The 20102-nt window shown below is 36.4% G+C and overlaps 1 protein-coding gene across 8 annotated transcripts in view; it reads right to left on the bottom strand.

The window, feature by feature from the left end:
* LOC105465339 (catenin alpha 2) overlaps positions 1-20102 on the bottom strand; it is a 1482339-nt gene that overhangs the window by 16955 nt on the left and 1445282 nt on the right. For 5 of the 8 annotated variants that reach the window (XM_011713753.3, XM_071077395.1, XM_011713752.3 and 2 more), the window contains one exon: positions 17825-17968. The exons of 2 other annotated variants lie outside the window; for them this stretch is intronic. In XM_011713753.3, coding sequence (XP_011712055.1) covers positions 17825-17968 — 144 coding nt within the window. Of the gene's footprint in view, positions 1-5213; positions 5345-17824; positions 17969-20102 lie in introns of all 8 variants that reach the window. One more of the 8 variants, XM_071077396.1, reaches the window with a different exon arrangement.

The following is a 20102-nucleotide window of genomic DNA, read 5'->3' as shown; positions in this document are numbered from 1 at the left end:
GATCCAGAATGATTCTTCATTTTTTCACTTCCCTTCTCATCTAAGCCCTAGGAGCTATGTCCTAATGTGGCATTATTCAGGGGATGTAAACACCCATGCAGGCTGTGATCCTCTCCTCATCAGGTATATAGAAATAGCTAGTCAAAGTCTCTGTTGCAACTGAGGTCCAGTATGAGGAGAGAGCAGAGCGATTCTGTTCCCATTGAGTGTTTGCTGCCTCTCCTTGGGACCCCAGCCCCTTTTGTGTGATCACCTCTTCCCCACCTCTTTCTTCCTCTCCTGTGCACTCTGTCTCTAGTGATACATTCTTACATGCATGCTTTCATCTGTCCTACCTTAAAGTAGGACAAACCTTTGAAATTAAGGTTTGAGTTCAAACCTTGATTGGATGGATCACTAACTACAAGATCTTGAACAACTACTAAACTTACCTCTACCTCATAAAAGTTCTTTAAAAGTAAAAATGAAAATGGCACTTTCTAGTCTTATAAAACATTAAATGAGATAATGCCACTGAAGTTGAGTGCCTGGCACATGATAAGCCCTTAACAAATCTCAGCTTTTATTATTACTGTGACCCACCTTTCCTTAAATCACCAGGTGAGTCCAAACATGGTCTTATAAAATTTTTATTTCTCTTTTCCTACATCTTCCTCCTTACTTTTTTTCATTTCAAAGTTTCCCCCATTCAGCACTTTAGACTTTCTTTAACTCTCTTCTTACTGAAGCTACCACCATCTTGGCTTGGTCTCAGTGCCTAAATCTTACAGTTTTAGGGATAAGGAATGGAGAAGTTCATGAGGGGAATAGGAAAATACCAACACTTATGTATCTTTTCTAGCACTATTGAATACTTTAGATGGAATAAAGGGGTAGTCAAGACTGGGTGCAAGAAAACATAGGAATTGTATGTAAAGATGTGACACCTAAAATATCTAAGAACATTTAGGACTTGGTAAGGAATACTGGTAATAGAGATGGCTCTACTAGAACATGGAAGAAAGGTAATCTAGCCTGGGAAGCTGATGTTTAAATATCTAATTTGGGAATCATCAAAATAAACAGTCCATGTAAAATATTTTATACAACCACTTCAAGGATCTAAACTTCCCCAAATTCTAGCTACTCATTTTGGTTAAGAATATCATTTATAAATATCTCATATTAAAAAACAAATGGTGTTACATCATAAAGGATGACACCTTACTTCATTCGACTCTGAGTATACACTGTTGTCAGACCCCAGTTGAGATTCCTCACTACCCCTAAAAGGGAGCCCCTTCTTGTTTGGAAGTGCCCACCAAACATTGAAGGCCAAATCTCCCAAAGCCCTGGGTTTATCTCCTTCGAAACACAAACACTTGGGTTCCCTAGCATTGTTTCCTAAATCTTTAACTGTATTTTGCTACAAAGCGGGTTATAAATGCATAATTTTTAATCTTTTATTTGGTCTTAAACCACTGAAGCCAGCATCCACCATCTCCAGCTAAGAATGACCTTATCTCAGCATCTAAGTCCACCAATAAATTCCCAGTTTCAAATCTACATATTCTTTAGGATTACTTGAAAATCTCATCCAACTAGCTTCCCAGAACATAAGCACAGCCATCTTGCTGCCTTTGGTACTTCTGTGCACACATTTATTAACCAAATAAGGTAGCAAATGTCAGGTTATATGAAAAGACCTTCCAAAGAACAAATCCAACGTTACTGAAAAGGACAGTGCCTGGGCTAATGGCTATAAAAGTCAGGAAAAGGCAAGAAGATACAAAAAAAAAAAAAGCTATGGGCATCCTCAAGACAACTCATACTTGTCAATGCTCTAAGCCCTTACTAGAACCAATAAAACAAGGATGATTAGTGTGTGACACACGTACTGCCATTTCTTCATCAGTATCCTTAGCAGATATGCCCATTCAATCAGGTCCTTTTTTCCTACTGATCCTAGCCATGGTCTCAGCATTCTTCTCAACACATAGCTCAAACACCAGCAATTGGTGAGAGTTAGCAATCAAGATGAAACCATTTACCATATCCAATATGGGCCTTCTATACAGCACTGCATAGGAGAGGGCTATGATTTGACTCATGTTACCTGTGCAGTCATTGCTCCAATTAAGAGTAGTATATTAATATCACTTCTACCTCTAATATAATTTCTCCTCACATAATTCATAAAGAATAAGCTCTTAACTATAGCACAGAAAATTGAAGTGAAATGTTAGACATACATGTAGCTGTATAAAATAATTCACTACATTAACCTAAAATTTCAACTCTTTTTTCATTACAGAAATTAAGAGGAAATGCTATCATCATTTAAGGGCTCATAAGAGGTCTTTAGTACAATAGTTTAAAAATCAGTAATTTTAATTAAATTAGTTTTAAATTTGAGCAGTTGATCCATGGGATTTTAAAAACTGAATGCTTTTTTTTCTGTCTACTTTAAAATATTTTTTGAGTAGACACAGAATAAATGCCCTCCAAATCATTTTCTTTCTTCTTGGTCACTGCTCTTTCCATTGTGAGCTGTAAATCCACCACTAACATTAACACACATTCAAATAATTTTCAAATGATTACCGTGTACACGATCACAGATGCAGGTAGGAGTTTTCTATTACTTTTAACAATGAGTTGTAACCATTCTATTATCTATCTTCCATCTAAATTGTACTTCAGGTTCTTGCTATAAAAGTCAGGAAAAGGCAAGAAGATACATATCAAAAAAAAATAGCAAAGGGCATCCTTAACAACTCATACTGAGTTCAAACCTTGATTGGATGGATCACTAACTACAAAATCTTGAACAACAACTAAACTTACTTCTAGCTCATAAAAGTTCTTTAAAAGTAAACTCTTCCTACCCTGAGATACCTGTAAGACTTGCTCCCTCACATTCATCTGATCTTTATTCAAATATCAGTTATCTTCACAAAAACGACCACTTGACATGAAGAGAATGATCTAAGCATCTGTAAGCCTTTTCTTGTGGACTGTTTCCAACCTTCCAGAGACAGTGAGAGCTCTATGATTAACTCCACCCTTGCCCCAACCTGATTCTTTTGCAGTCCTCTTCATCTCAGTTATTGGCAACACAGTTCTTCCCACTGCTTTGGTTAAACACCCAGAATCTTATGCTACAACTGTTTTCTCCAACTCAACATTTAATCTGCCATCATGTCCTGTCAGCAACATCTTCAAAACATATCTATTACTTGGTCTTTTTTCATCTTTTTCACTCTTATCCACTTGGCCAACTCATCAGAACCTCTCACTGGCTTGTTACTAAAGCTTCCCCTAACTAGTTTCCTTGCTTCCCACCCTTTACCCCGTTTATTCTCAAATGGAAGCCAGAACGATCCTGTTACATGAACTCAATATCACTTATCTTAACAACCTGGAGTGGCTCCTCAATCACAGACTGAGTTAAATCCAAATCTATCAAAACGGTCTTCACATGGGGCCCAATACGTGTGATTTTGCTCTGATTAACTCAATTCCTAAATACTGGTTTCTTGTTTACTGCTCAGAAAGACCAGTCATGTTTGCAATGCAAGGCCTTAGCATTTACTATTTCTTCTGCCTAGAAAACTCTTCCCCACCTGAGATACCTGTAAGGCTTGCTCCCTCACATCCATCTGATCTTTATTCAAATATCGGCATCTTGGTGAAAACTACCCAAGCCATACTTTTGAAATTGCAGCTCCATTTCCATCCTTATGCCTCAATTTGCCATACTTTCTCTATTTTAACATTCTTATATCCTCATATTTTTATGTTTCTTGTTCACCACCTCCCATTATATCCCAAACATCTAAAACAGTGCCTGGCATATGGGTCCTCCATAAATATTTGCCGAGATGTTGTTGAAGCATTGTAATGTTATGGGTGGGGAAATAGGACATGAAAGGCTTGTCCAAAGACACAAAACTAGGGCACAATGCCTAGTTCAGTATCCATTCTTATCACCTATTCATTCTTCCAAATTCATGAGATTGTCAGGAGAGTGGAATTCGGAGAAACAAAAGTGAAAGTAAACTTTAGCCAAATTGCAATACAAATCTACATCCTCTTCCTCTTACTGTATCTTGCATGTTAGCATTTCAAGATCAGTTTTTGCTCAAAAACACGGACACAATTAAATCATTTAATTTTTGCTTTCTGTTTATAAAATACTGATATTTGTTTAAAAATCATCTCCTCCATTAATAGCACCAGCATCTAAGAGGCACAGAATTATGTGCTTGTGCCTTAATAAATTGATCTTTATAAGATGTACAAATTGAATACCATCATTCCTGCTTTTTATATATGAGAAAATCAAAATAGAGAAAAGTTAACTTTTTTTGGGTCTACTTGAAGGCTCATAAAATTCATATCTGGGTAGAACATACAGTCTTCTTTGACCAGGCAGATCTCCCATAGGCTTTTCCTGCCCTAAATCTTTATTCCTGGCTATTGATGTCATTTATGTGGAGGGAAACATGCCTTATGATGTGTTTTAACTGTTCACAAGCGTGAGTCATGTGACGAAACAGTAATGAGGTGAAACTTCCTTAAGCCATAAGGGGAGAAAAGTTGTACAAACTCCCAATCTTGCAATCATGATTCACCTGAGATATGAATTAGTCAAATAGCAGGGAACATCATCTTCTACTTTTTCATTTTCTTGCCAGCAACCAAAAAAGCTGTCTACATGTTCACAGAAAACTTGATTAAATACAACTTCTAATTCTCCTTATCCCTAAACATTATATACCACTTATCAAAAAATTTAAAAACTTTTACAACATAATCTTTTAATGTGTCATGCAGCACACACCATGAAATGTGAGGCTGATAATATAATTTATAAGAACCTAATACATATTACCTGTTATCTATACCATCTGAAACATGCTATTCCCTGTATTTCTTGTTCAACCACTAGTCTACAGAGCACAGAGATACCAGCACCATCCTTACACTGCACAAAGAACAAGATAATACATTAGAGAAACTGGCTCTAAGTCTTGGCTGTCTCAGTTACTGGCTGTGAAAGCTTGGACACTCTGTAATCTCTTTGAGTTTCTATTTTTTCAATTGTAAAAAGGGGTTAATAACAATATACTTTTGTGAGTTATTCTGAGGTCCAAGTGAGAAAATAAAGTACTTGTTAAATTTTAGAGAAGTCTGTGACTATAAAAGATTATTACATCACCTCTGGGTACCTTTGGGAAGTTCTTTTGGGATCTTCATTTTAACTTATTAGAACTCCTTGGTGCCTCAGGCCCAGGGTCTTGGCTCCAGAGGCAAAGGTATTCCAACAGATGACCAGCATAGCATGAGGGCATGATAAGCCCTAGCAAAACAAGAGAAAAGTACTTCTAAAAGTTTTCTTCTTCCACCTGAAGTACTCATGGGGTAAGCCTAGTTATAATCTTATCTTTTTCCAATTACAGAGAATGGTCAGGAAATACAGTTTCCAAAATATAGAACACAGGAAACATGCTTGGGGCCCTTAAATTTGGCTTTGGAGTGCAGCACAAAAAGAAAAAAAAAGTCAACCAAAATATGAAGGTAGACCATTCTTTCAATAGGAGCTGTCAGCTCATTGATGAGCCTGTCCTTGGTGATGCCACCTTCAATCTGGTTGCCATTTATTCTAGAATCAAATCATTACTTATTTACTGCTTTGTCCTCCAAGACTTTGTATGTGTGGTCATGTTGCCACAGCTAGATTTCTGGGTCTTTATGAATAAGTACCTTCTTGCCCCCTTTACTCATATGTTCGCCACTAAGGCTAGAACCATATAAACTATACTGGGATTCACTGTGCAAATGGGGATTATGGAGATGGTCTGTGCTGTGAAGGATTCTCTTATGTTTGCTCAGTGCAGGCTGTCCCTGAACATCAATTATTTATCAGTCGGCTGGTCTTATGCATCAATTTAATAATCAATAAAAGTTGATTAGCACTTGTCTACTGGTTAATCTACTTTATTTTTTTCAAGATTCAAAACATATTGAACCTCCCAACCAATTAGATCTCTCCTATATGCTACTATCACTTAATTCTCCCCCCCCCAAAAAAAAAGTGTACATCACTTTAGGCACATCATTCGACAGATAGGAAACTGAGGCTTAGGGAGGAAGATCTTGCTAGCAGACAATTACCAGGGATTCAAGCGCATGACCTCTGTCCTCAGGTATAGTGCATTATCAATATACCACAGTTCCAACTGCCTTTAAATAAAAGATGTAAGGTGGTTCTCCTAACAAGCCAGGATACTTCTCCATATAGGTGCCTGCCAGGGCTTGGCCTAATTGGAACCTTCTAGTCTGTTTCTCCTGGAGTGAATGTACTTTAGGGAAAATTCAGCAAAAGCGCCAAAGGATTCCCTTCAATCTAAAACTGGAAATATCATCTCTTTGCTCCAACAAAGAGCCTCCGTGGATAGACAACGTATTGTCTCTTCCCTTGCAACGAGGTTGGGTTATACAAGAAACTTTCAAAACAACAGATTAAAGGAAATCGAATCCTCAGAGGACTGGGAATGCATAATAGTGTTGCTAAAAAAATAAAAATTAAAAAAAAATTAATGGTTTATTTGAAAGAAAGCCTCAAGTTCATGAAATTGGAAAATTTCCTTGAAAAAAAAAAAAAGGGACTATCTTTAACTTCCAATAAGATGACAACCTTTAACCAAGGAACAAAGATAAACATTAAAGGGTTGTAGAGGGTATGATACAGTATCTTACACCCACTAAAAATCATGCTTAAGATGAAAGTTTCCTCATGGCACAATTGCTATCTTAGAGTCTCTGTGAATCTAGCCTTTGACAAAGTTAAATCACCTCCATATTTATTACACGATGTAAAGGTTGCCTCATTATTCCTTTACCTGATACATTAAAAAATGCCAGGAAAAGTTATTCAATTATACTACAGGTATATCTTTGAAAGAAAGCATGATTTCTGTTATATCTGAAGTCACTGCCTGTTACAGTTCTCCAATTTTCTTTTAAAAAATGAATGCTAAGCCATGCAACTTCTTCAGCTTCTACCTACAACTTGGTTTTTAGGGCTCACCCAGCACTAATTTCAGCATTGCAGAGTTACTCATCATCATAATATATATGAACAAACACAGAAACAATTTGAATCTCCAGGGAATCCTTAGCCTTATGTTCTTAACATTATTAAAACTATTATTTTAAGTATCACTTTAGTTTTTTTATTTTTTAAAATGTAGTTACTCATTCTCTCACCATGTAAAAATTTATTTTTGAGACGGAGTCTTGCTCTGTCACTAGGCTGGAGTGCAGTGGCCCGATCTCGGCTCACTGCAACCTCCATCTCCCGGGTTCAAGCGATTCTCCTGCCTCAGTCTCCCGAGTAGCTGGGATTACAGGTGCATGCCAACATGCTCAGCTAATTTTTGTATTTTTAGTAAAGGCGGGGTTTTACCATGTTGGCCAGTGTGGTGTCGATATTTTGACCTTGTGATCCGCCTGCCTTGGCCTCTCCCAAAGTGCTGGGATTTACAGGCATGAGCAAAAATTTTAAAACGTACAGAGAGACTAGGTAAATATGTAATGATATATGAAAAGGTTTTCTAAAAAAGTGGTATGAAAACATTTTCACTGAAACTCTTAATTACCATTGGGAATAGAAATACATAAGCTCTAAGGCAGGAAGATTTGGGGATAACCAGGCAAAGATGCAAATGGAGACCTTTGTAGGAAGGTTATGTCTAGAGGATGACTGTGATAGGCTCTCAGGGGTCTTTCTTTTAGAGAAGTGTACCTCCACCCACTGACACCCAGCTGGAAATGAGGTTGGCAGATAAATCTTGAACTACTTTATCTGCCATCTTCCACCCTTCCAGAGGGAAGACGTGAAAGGCTCTATTTAAAGCAGTATGTATATCCTAAGTGAAAGGTCAAGATTTCAACTAGTCCTATGGTTCTCATCTGCAGGTAATTTTGCCACCCACTCCAGGATACATTCAGCAATGTTTGGAGACATTTGTGATTATCACTGCTGGAGAATAAAAGTTGCTACAGGCATCTAGTTGGGAGAAGCCAAAGATGTTCTTAAACATCCTACCGTGGATAACTACAACAAGCTTCCTATAGTAAAGAATTATCCAAACTAGGCTAGACTGAATCAGCCTAAAGAAGCAAACCCAGTTTTCCTAGAAAAGGGACTAGGAAAGGGATTAAACTGTCCGGAGAAATTCTCACTATAGCCTATAGGTTTCTCTTTCCTCCACTTCCTAGACCAGTGTTTTTAAAAGTGTGATCCATGAATCATCTGCATCAGGAACATTTAGGAATAAAATACAGATTCCTGATCCCTTCTCAGAGCTGAGTTTCAGAACTGTGGATTTCAGGAGTCTCCATTTTGGTTGGCTATCCATGTGATTCATTTACAGAGTGAAATGTGACAATCACTGTTTCACTTCTATTGAAGTCATTCCTTTCTGTATTTTCAACTATCCCCTCTCTGTCAGTGACTCCTTGAGGACTCCGAGTGACAAAAGAATGCAGTCTTGATGAGAGCAGATACCTTGGCTGGTTGCTCACTGCTGTTATGTCAAGCACCTTGCTTGGGGTAGACACGATATAAGAAATGGAGGGCACCAACATTATCCAAAAGACTATATTGTCTTTTGTGGGGAGAAAAGATAACAAAAAATACCTACTCATTTATTTAGTACACCTACATTCTGGACTCTGTGCTAAATGTATCATGCACATCAATACCATTAATCCTAATAATAAATCAATGAAGTAGATACTAATATCATTTTCCCTTTATTGCTGAGAAAATGGGGCTCAGAGAGGTGAAGCAACTTGCTCAGGTCATAGAGCCAGCTATTGAAAGTCAGCATTCAGTTCTTGTTCCACTTAATGGAGGGCATACACTTGTCAGAACTGCACCCCAAGCCTAACTCTTCCCAATGCTTTTCAGATTCCTCATAAGATGGGGATCATTGCACCAGTCAAAGCCTTCATTGGCAGCTTCTATCTGCCAGTATAACTCAGCAAGAGAAGGCTACTGGGAAACAAAGTCCTCAACCTCCCAGAAAAGCTGGTATGCTGTAGGCAGGAGTTACCTATCTTAATTCCCTCAAAAACATAGAAAAAAGCCTTTTAAACTGTTTGCAGAGCAACTAAATATGAGTTTTGAGTTTCAAAAAACTACAAAGAATAGGTTTTGTATAAGGTGTAAGGAAGGGATCCAATTTCAGCTTTCTGCATACGGTTAGGGAATCCTTTCCCCATTTCTTGTTTTTGTCAGGTTTGTCAAAGATCAGATGGTTGTAGATGTGTGGTGTTATTTCTGAGGCCTCTGTTCTGATCCATTGGTTTATATCTCTGGTTTGGTACCAGTACCATGCTATTTTTGTTACTGTAGCCTTGTAGTATAGTTTGAAGTAAGGTAGCGTGATGCCTCCAGCTTTGTTCTTTTGGCTTAGGATTGTCTTGGCTATGTGGGCTCTTTTTTGGTTCCACATGAAATTTAAAGTGTTTTTTTTTTTTTTTTCCAATTATGTGAAGAAAGTCAATGGTAGCTTGATGGAGACAGCATTGAATCTATAAATTACTTTGAGTAGTATTGCCATTTTCACGATATTCATTCTTCCTATCCATAAGCATGGAATGTTCTTCCATTTGTTTGTGTCCTCTTATTTCGTTGAGCAGTGGTTTGTAGTCCTCCTTGAAGAGGTTCTTCACATCCCTTGTAATTTGTATTCCTAGGTATTTTATTCTCTTTGTAGCAATTGTGAATGGGAGTTCACTCATGATTTGACTCTCTGTTTGTCTGTTATTGGTATATAGGAATGCTTGTGATTTTTGTACATTAATTTTGTATCCTGAGACTTTGCTGAAGTTGCTTATCAGCTTAAGGAGATTTGGGGCTGAGACGATCGATTAAAGACTTAAACATTAAGACCTTAAAACCACAAAAACCCTAGAAGGAAACCTAGGCAATACCATTCAGGACATAGGCATGGGCAAAGACTTCATGACTAAAACACCAAAAGCAATGGCAACAAAAGCCAAAACAGATAAATGGGATCTAATTAAATTAATGAGCTTCTGCACAGCAAAAGAAACTACCATCAGAGTAAACAGGCAACCTACAGAATGGAGAAAATTTTTGCAATCTATCCCTCTGACAAAGGGCTAATATTCAGAATCTACAAAGAACTTACATTTTCAAGAAAATCAAACAACTCCATCAAAAAGTGGGCAAAGGATATGAAAAGACACTTCTCTAAAAGAGGAATTTATGCAGCCAACAAACATATGAAATAATGCTCATCATCGCTGGTCATTAGAGAAATGCAAATCAAAGCCACAATGAGATACCATCTCACACAAGTTAGAATGGCAATCATTAAAAAGTCAGAAAACAGATGCTAGAGAGGACGTCGAGAAATAGGATTGCTTTTCCACCGTTGGTGGGAGTGTAAATTAGTTCAACCATTGTGGAAGACAGTGTGGCGATTCCTCAAGGATCTAGAACTAGAAATATCATTTGACCCAGCAATCCCATTACTGGGTAAATACCTAAAGGATTATAAACCATTCTACTATAAAGATACACACACACATATGTTTATTGAGGCACTGTTCACAATAGCAAAGACTTGGAACCAACCCAAATGCCCAACAATGATAGAATGGATAAAGAAAATGTGGCACATATACACCATGTAATACTATGCAGCCTTAAAAAAGGATGAGTTCATGTCCTTTACAGGGACATGGATGAAGTTGGAAACCATCATTCTCAACAAACTGTCACAAGAACAGAAAACCAAACACCACATGTTCTCACTCATAAGTGGGAGTTGAACAATGAGAACACATGGACACAGGGAAGGGAACAGCACATAGTGGGGCCTGTCAGGGGGGTGGGGTGCTGGGGGAGGGGTAGCATTAGGAGAAATACCTAATGTAGATGACAGGTTGATGGGTGCAGCAAACCACCACGGCATATGTATACCTATGTAACAAACCTGCATGTTCCGCACATGTACTCCAGAACTTAAAGCATAATAATAATAATAATAATAAAAAGAATAGGTTTTGATTTCCATTCCCCAAATTCTTGCTTACTTCAAATCGAATCTCATAAGGGTAATTTAATCCTTATTCTTAGCATCCTGTCTTGGTTGCTAATCTAATATTCATTTGCCCTTCTCTTTACTTAGTGGCATCTCAATTTTAATCAGGGCAGCAATGTACCTAGCTAAAACATTGTGTTTACCAGTCTCTCTTGCAGCAAACCACATGCATGGTGATGAAAGTGGATATGGAAGAAGGGCAGAGGGGTGGATGTTTCTAGGAAGGAGGGTGACTAACATAGCTAGGAAGCACCTGGTTTAATCTTCTCACCTCTTCTTCCTACATGAAAATTGGAAAGATGGAACACTAGCAGTAATCTTAGACCAAAAGATGAACTTGAGAACAGATGGGCCATAAAGTTAGGAGGTGTCAAAGTCCTTGATGACCCTGTGTTCACTTTACTCTCCCTGAACTACAGACAGATATATTCCATGTGAGAGAAATAACTGTATTTGCATGTTTCATCATTTGTAGTTGAATCTAAAGTAAAATATGTAAAAGGCTATATACAAATTTTTAATACAATAGTGGGCATTAAATATTTAGTAGACTTAATTTAAAATATTTCATATTTAAATATAATTATATAATAATTTATATGTCATAACCTTTGCATAAGGGGGCAAATGCAACCAACCATGTTACTTTTAAATTTCTTTTTACAATAAATTACTAATTTGATTCATTTAGCTTTTTGGGAAAAAATTCTGTAGGTTTCCATGGCATAATCTTTTCTTAAAAGGGGTTTATATAATACATCTGAAAACTTAACAGAGTAAATTATAAAGGCATTAAGTTAACTAGAAAAATAATTGCACTTAATTGCTTGATTTTTGGCCCCAAATCCTAGGTAAACAGTGTACTTTGAAATCTAGCATTTGAAGTCAGACACTTTCACGTAGAAACAAATGAATGGAAGTATGAAGGAATGATAGAGTTCAAAATCAATTATTGGGATTTTTTGGGTGTGATACCTCACTACAATGGAAGAAGAGATGATAAAGAAGCTAATGTATTAAGCATAGATTATGTGTTCATTATGCAGGGAACCAAGGAATAAAGAACATTCGAACATATTCCTATTATATCTAGCTTACAGACTAGTTGAGAGAAATATAATGACATTAAAGTGTCATACAAGAAATGACAGAAAAATACACCATGCTGTTGGAGAATATCAAAGAAGTCTTCTGAAGCACTACTGTGTACCAAACACTGAGTTTGTGACCTTCAGAGGATTTCAGAAGTTTCTGAACAGAGCATAATTGAAAAAACTATTTCATAGTGCATTTTAAATGCTTCATACAATGTCTGGTGCATACTAATCCTTCAGTTTATCTTAATATAACTGTTGATATTTTGAATATTTACCATGAGCAATTATCTCTCTGAGTAGCTATCACTATTCTAATAAAAATCTATCACTATTCTAATAAAAAGCAAAAGCCCAGGGAGGTTAAGAATGTTGCCCAGTTTCATCAATTATAAAAGAGAGAGTTGGTTTCCAAATTCACACCTAACAGCAATATTGTTCTTATAATTTTAACACTATTTAACTTATATTCTTCAGATCTGTAACAATCAAAACCACATAACTGTTGCTGTTCTCTGCTTGGCATTTATTTAAGTAAAAGAGTAGGTCTTGAGATAAATAATTTTGCCTGGAACATCTTTTTAGAACCACCCAAGGTTGTATTTGCTTTAGTTGGTGTAAGAAGGGCAATGACAGAGCCACAGATCATTGGCAAGAGATATCTGTAAGAGCTAAAAATAACTAGATATCTAGATCTATCTAGATCTAGATATAGATATATAGATATATAGATATAGATATATAGATATAGATATATATAGATATATAGATATATCTAGATCTATATAGATCTATGAGATATCTAGATCTATCTAGATATCTAGAGATTTAATAGTATCACTGATTATTTATATGCAATAACCATCTTTTGGTTCTCATGCTTAATCACAATTTAAACCAATTTTCTTGAGAATATTCTTTTATTACCCTTAACTCCTATTTTTTTCCAAAATCTTTTAATAATATGATACTTCGATTATTTTACTCTGAAACTGCTTCTAAGAACATAGAAACAGAATGAGTCAGTTCTGTTGCCTTGCAGGGATTCTAAAACTTTGGTGTGAAAATGAATCACCTGGTGTGTGTTGGGGAGTGGGATGGGGTAGTTAATTACAGACTCCAAGAACCTACTCCCTACCATTCCTGATTCAAGAAGTTTGCAACATGGCCCAGGATCCTGCATTTTAATAGTCTCCCCCAACCCCCCTGCTTAGCTGGCATGCAGATAATCCTGATCATTTTCAATACTACTTATTAAAATCAGCATGAGTCAGAAGAATTTCTCTGATATCCAGCACCAACCTCACATTTTTTACTTTTCTCCATCTTTCCAGCCCTCTTGGACCTTTTCAGGTCCAGTTATCCTGGAATACTTATATACCTCAACGCTATGGATATTTCATTTCTTTTCTGAGATATTCCTCCCTCTCCTTCCACCTGGAAAACTCCTATTCAGTTATGTGTGAAGGCTCAAAAAAAAAAAAAAATCACACCCCTTTATCATTTTCTACAAAAATGGTCATAATATGTATTTCCTTTAAAGTGATTATTATAATCATAGTTACTAGTGCACGTGCTTGTTTTCCATGCTTATTCTATGAATCCATCCTATATAGAATAGGGAATATCCCATATTACATACTCAATGAATTTGTTGAATTGTAGCTTTCTAAAATGACCTCCAGTGACACTTAGGAGGAAGAAAGAATAGTTATCATCTTCATCATTGTTCTCTTGAAACAAACATAATCTAACTTCTGCTTGACTTTTTTTTTTTTTTTTTTTTTTTAAAGAAACTAGTGCTAGGAAAGTATTTCTTGCTTTGTTAAACTACCTTTGATCATACTACTTCACCATTCCCAAACAGAAAAATTTAGTCTTTGAAAGTGATTTCCTGAGAAAACAAATTCTAGAAGCTAATTCTGATGTCACAATAGGAAATTAGAAGCCATGTCACTGGATGATCTAAACTGAGTCCTTGTTTACTTACTAAGTTCTTAGAATCTGGTAAAGGGGCTAGGCGACAGCAGTTCTAATTGTGGAATTCCAGTCTTTTAGAATTGCTAAGGTAATAATTTCGAAGAGACTTGAATGGCAAGAAATACAAAAACAGTTTTCCCTACGTGAGGCAAAATATCCACTGCAAATCTTCTGCGAATTTACAGCAACAGAGAGGCTTTCAAATGTAAGTGTTCTTCGTCAATGTAAATAGATCATGCCCAAATCAATAACCTATTTCCAAGAGTATATGGGAAGGAGACTTGCATAATCATGTTCAGTTTTACTTAGTGTTAAAACCTTGTCAATATTGGCTGTTAAAGGGTAGAGAAACTGATGTTATTCTTGCTTAGTGCCCAAGGAAACTGCTTCATAAAATCATCTTGGTTACATGGATTCTCATTAGCTGATGTGGACATTTCCATCACCATCTGACATTTCTAAATCTGTTAATGATACCTCCAAATAATGATCCCTTTCTGCTTTTATCACAATACCTGAATATCTCCAAGCTAGAGTCTTCCTCTTTCCTTCCTCTGCCTTTTATGTGTTTCTCTTCCATAGTTGTGACTGTGAGTGATCATGTGGAGTTTTGTGTAACTGACCAAATACTTGCCTGATTATATCTTTATAATTACTCAATTCACTCACTTGCTGCCTCCTCAATTCTTCCAAAGACGTGTATCTCATCTAGTACAGTCAACATATGATTTAGGGGAAAAGGGTTCAGAAAAAGTATGAGGTTGAACTATAAGCAATACATTTTGACACATGTTATGTCTGAACACAAGATATCTTCAGCTCCATTTACAATTCTGTGGTCTTGAAGACCTGGAACAATTCCCTGTCCTTTTTATATACAATAACACAAAAATCGAAACCATTCTGTTCTCAGCTGGCTAAAAGTATCAGCTTGTTGTTATAAGACTCCCCAGTGCAATCCAGCCCACCCAGGCCGCAGGGATATTTATTTTGGCACTTACTGTATTCACTTCTAAGTTGGCACTTGGCACATGTATAGACTCCCCAAAGAGGTTGCACATTCCTCAAATTCAAGAGCAAGGCTTTACACTTTTTTTTATCCCTCGTAGTACATAATTCCATACTCACCAATTCCCTACTCACCCACCCTTCCAAGACCACATGAGATTTCCTGCAATATTACATCAGTAATTTAAAACTTTGAAGCCCCCGTAAGATCAGCTACATCTATTACCCAGTAAATGTTTTTTACATCCCCATTAATAACACAAAAGTATGGAGTTAAAACATTTCGGTCTTCCAAAATCACTATGTAGCTGCCTATCATGGATTCTGCCTCTCTTCATATGTCAATTTATATATAACTTTCTATGTGGTTTAGATTTAGCAGATTAATCCAATGATTTTGTCTATTTAAAAGAAATGGCTCAGTCACATATATTATTAACCAAATAGCATTATATCAGATAGGCATCACATTTTAAAACCTTGTTTCAATTGAATGTTTTTTTCTGGATTTAATAATTTTATGCACAAAATAAAAACTATATTTCATCAACTATTCAATGATTTTCCCATAAACCATTTCTTCAATAATATACCATAAAACCATAGAATTGTAGAGCAGGGATGCATTAGAATATCTCTTTTTGATCATCTACCATCATTTTACAGATGAGGAAAACTGAGGCCCTACAGATCTGAGTAATTTACTTAGTTACCTAACAAATCAAGCACAGTGATAGAACTAGCATACTAAGTGTTCAGACCCCAAATTAATGCAACTTCCATTCCATTTCACTGTCTCCTTTAGAGCACAATATATGTATGTATGTTAAAATTAAACTTTTAATACATACAAAATGAATTTAAAAAAACACTGAACATCACTATAAATGAAACATGCACATGAAGATAAATAAGTGCATGCACAACGCATTCCATGATAGACTCTCTGAATTTGCACAAGTGCACAACACAACCGTTCTTAACTCACGAAGTTTAAAGATGATTGTTTCCCAAGGGTTTGAAAATATGAGCATTTCTTACCTGGCAGCTGTATGAGGGGTTGATAAAAGACATTAAAAACTTGAACTATGATTAGACATCAGATTTTTCTGGCACTGAAGGTTTGCTTCTACCTGGGTTTCAGGGGTCTAGTACTTTTAATGGAAGGTAGGTCAGAGACTTGAGAGGGATAAGCCAACATATAAGACATTGGCATTATTGCCCACATTGCAATACTAGATTGCCTACAGGTGACTGTCATCAAAATCTTCCTATTGGCCAGTTATGGCCCTACCTTTCTTTATCAGGCCTGAAATCTTTACCATTATAGTCACTTATTTAGGTTAGAAAACTTAGGTATCAAATAACTTCAAAACCCATTCCCCAACCCCAGGGTACTAAAGAGGGCCGTATCAGCTATAGTGCTTTTAAATATAAAAGTGTATAACTTTGGGGGACAGGGATTTATGCATAACAAAGAAGCTATTGATGAGACAGAAAGGACTCTTCATTTTAAACTGAAACCAATTCTCCAACACAAATATTCATCATGGCTAGCTAACCAGGGATGTATATTTTGAAAAAAAAAAAAGTATGATACCCTCTTTACATATTTTATAATACTCGTAATCCACACCAGGATGCTTTCATCCCATCCTATGAAAAAAACAGGGTTTCACATTCTGATGGTCAAACCCTTGCAAGAATACCCACCCCAGTGCCTTGATATCCCTTAAAGAGTCAACCACCTCCATGAACTCCCTTTACCCTTTTATACAAAAACTTGCATCTTGACAGTTTTAATAGGTACCCAGGACAGAACAAGGAAAGAAGTGGAGAAAAGTGTCCACTCCAGTTGATCTTTTCTTTCTAAATACTAAGGCATATAAAAGAACTAATCAGTAATATAATAGAAACTCAAATGAAACAACAACAGCTTTTCATACCTCTTAACTACCAAGAAACCCTATTGAAACAGCATCAGTGTTATGACATGCAACAACAAAAATGGGTAGTAAATCTGGCTGTGACACCTTGAAATGGCTGTGACCTCTTAAGCTTGCAGGAGTTGTAACTTTTTTCAAAAAATCAGCATTTTAGTCACTGCATTAGAAGGCTTTTATTTGTTAACACCCAAAGTATTTGTTGATAATCCTCATGTATCATCCTCGTGTACATTTTAACCTCCATGATTTTAGAAGGGCCCACTGATTCTCACGGCAAACATCAGTAAAGGATATTTCATAACCCTGAAATCTTCCAAACAAAGAATACATCCTTCTGACTAGCCTTCCTTAGAGAAGCTCACAAAGAGATTATAGAATGGATTCATTCCACATATGCCATGACTTTCACTCCCAATGGGAAGAAAGACTGAGAAATAAAGAAATAAAAATACCATTTTCACTTCTCAAATTTGGACAATTGAAGAATATATCTGTGCTGTGGAATTTCTGACCCACATAAAGAATAAATAGGTCCTTTGCCCAAATTTGGTTAATATTAAGAGGCCTTAAGTGGACACATTTTCATTTCCCTAAAATCCAATACCCCCTGCCTTCAGAATTCATGATTACAATGAAAGACATTAGATTAGAAAGTCAAGTTACTCACCATGGAGGAATCACTGCTTCCACTCCCGATCGGAGCTCCCTCAGCACAGGTTGGGAGGTGGGTAGAAAGTTGACTAGCCCTGCCCCCATCTATGACATCACAATCTACCTCATAAAAGGTAGTGAAAGTGCTCTGAACTCCTGTCTGATTTCCGAGAGATACAGAAAAGAGAGAGTGAGAGAGAGAGCAAAAGAAAAAAAAAAAGTACCCTACTTGGGAAGGGATTAGGGAAGTGGAAGAGGGAGTGGGTAATTGGGAAAAAAGAGGTATATGAAGGAATTACGTGCTGAAAGAGATATACACATGGGCTTTCTTGACATTAAGCAGGCTGGCCATTTGGATTTCTCATTGGCTATTGAACAGATAAAGGAACCATGTGGGAGGAGAATGAAGATGCACCCTGCCTTGTCAGGCATTGTAAGGGACCACTGTAGTGGGGCTCAAAGGGGGTGAATCCCCTATTTAAAGTGTTGAAGATCACCAAGAGAGAAGGCAAGGGCTGTAGCTCTTAAAGCCTGGAATGGTATGTGGGGATCCCTGATGTCTTTCTTGGAAGTTCCATTGCCCTGCTGTGTGACCTTCCTTAAGCCTTTGGCCTCTGCACATCCAACCTCTGCACATGGTCCTCTACTAAAGGGATACTTACCTCTTTCATTGGGATCACTGAAGGACTAATGCATTCATTGTTGCTACAATTGCAACTCTTTTGACTCTTCCTTTTAACCCAAGGATGGATTGTGTGAGGGACATAATTTAAAGGATAAGCCAACAACCAATGCCCTTTTCTACTTTTAGAATCCTTTCATAAGATTCTTTCAATATAGAATATTATAAAAACAGAAGTTTTTCTGTGTGTATCAAATATATAACTAGAAGGAGTATAGTTCGTCTTCAGAACTGTACAAAAAAATCAAATGGCAAGTTTTCTGCAATCATAAAAAAATGCACTGTCACTCTCAGAGGTCAAGTTACATGACCCAGTGATGCCAACTGACCAAAATGTTTTTGTATTCAATGATTTCTGCAAGAATCATAGCTTTATTTACCCAGTCCAGTTTTCATAGAAAACAAGAAAAGGCATCAGAATAGTATGTAGAGCACTATTTTTTTTCAAATGAAAATTTAGGAGTTTAAAAACGGAATACTCAAAGTTATTGATTATGGCAAAACAAAAGCAACAGACACTATTGAAGAGCAGGCACATCCTGAAATCACCCACAAAAAAGTCAGGCCTTCATCTGCCTAGCGGAATACATGAAAAGTTAAACCATCTCTTTCCACAGAAAAAAACTGAGGAAACCTAGACATTCAAAACAATAGCTTGCAAATTATGGCATCATAAATGGGTAAAAACCAAAGCCTGTTTCTATATACAGATAAACAAAAATCTTAATTTGGGATTTTTTCTGTTTTAAGTCAATATAATTCTATTTCTAAGCCAGTCATTCTTAGCGTACTAAATACATTAGTGTATTACAATAATTGCAATTTAAAATTAAGCAAAATTGGCAGATTTAGAGAGCAGTTTGAAACACAGAAGCTACTAAATTCAAGCTGATTATGGATTTGGCAACATCACGTCCATTTTTCACTTCAAAATAAATGTTAGAGACATTTAAAGAATGTCTTTAAAGAATTAAAGTCAATAGAAAAGAAAAAAGTCTTGCATATAAAAAGATGGGCGTTTTGCTTATATTTGACTTTTTCTGTATTTAACAGAGGAGGCAATGATACTCTGCATATATTTTCCTTGCTGTATTATTTATTGTTTTTATTTTCAGCAATTCTAAGTCTAAATTCAAATTCTATATTCTATATTTTTGTGGGAGATTTTGCAATTAATGGCCCTATGATGTTTTTTCTCTCCACTTTTACATATTGGATCATTGACTAGTTGGCTTATCTTTGATTTTTTTATAACAATCTCATTTGGTTTACAAGTTAGGGATCTTCTGATTTTCCCATTGTAGGAAATAAATTAGTCATTTACCACAATTTCTCAGTTTGAAAAATTATTACATATTAGAAACTTATTTGGGTCATCTCAAAAAGTTTAAAGGTCATTAAGATTAATGATGCAATTGTCCATTCTTCCAATAAACACCTTAAGTTTTTACTACCCAACACAGATGGTACAATTCTCTCAGCATTAAGATATTAAAAATGGAGTCAAACACTTTTAAAATATTGAAATAAAACAAACTGAACTTAGACTGTCTATTGGCATTTCTTATAATTGTCTATTGTCTCTTCGGAAATGGAGCATGACTTCAGGAAC

Source organism: Macaca nemestrina, chromosome 13 (assembly GCF_043159975.1).
Source record: "Macaca nemestrina isolate mMacNem1 chromosome 13, mMacNem.hap1, whole genome shotgun sequence".
Lineage (NCBI taxonomy): Eukaryota > Metazoa > Chordata > Mammalia > Primates > Cercopithecidae > Macaca > Macaca nemestrina.
The sequence above is the reverse complement of the archived record's forward strand: the minus strand, read 5'-3'. Positions and strand labels throughout refer to the sequence as shown.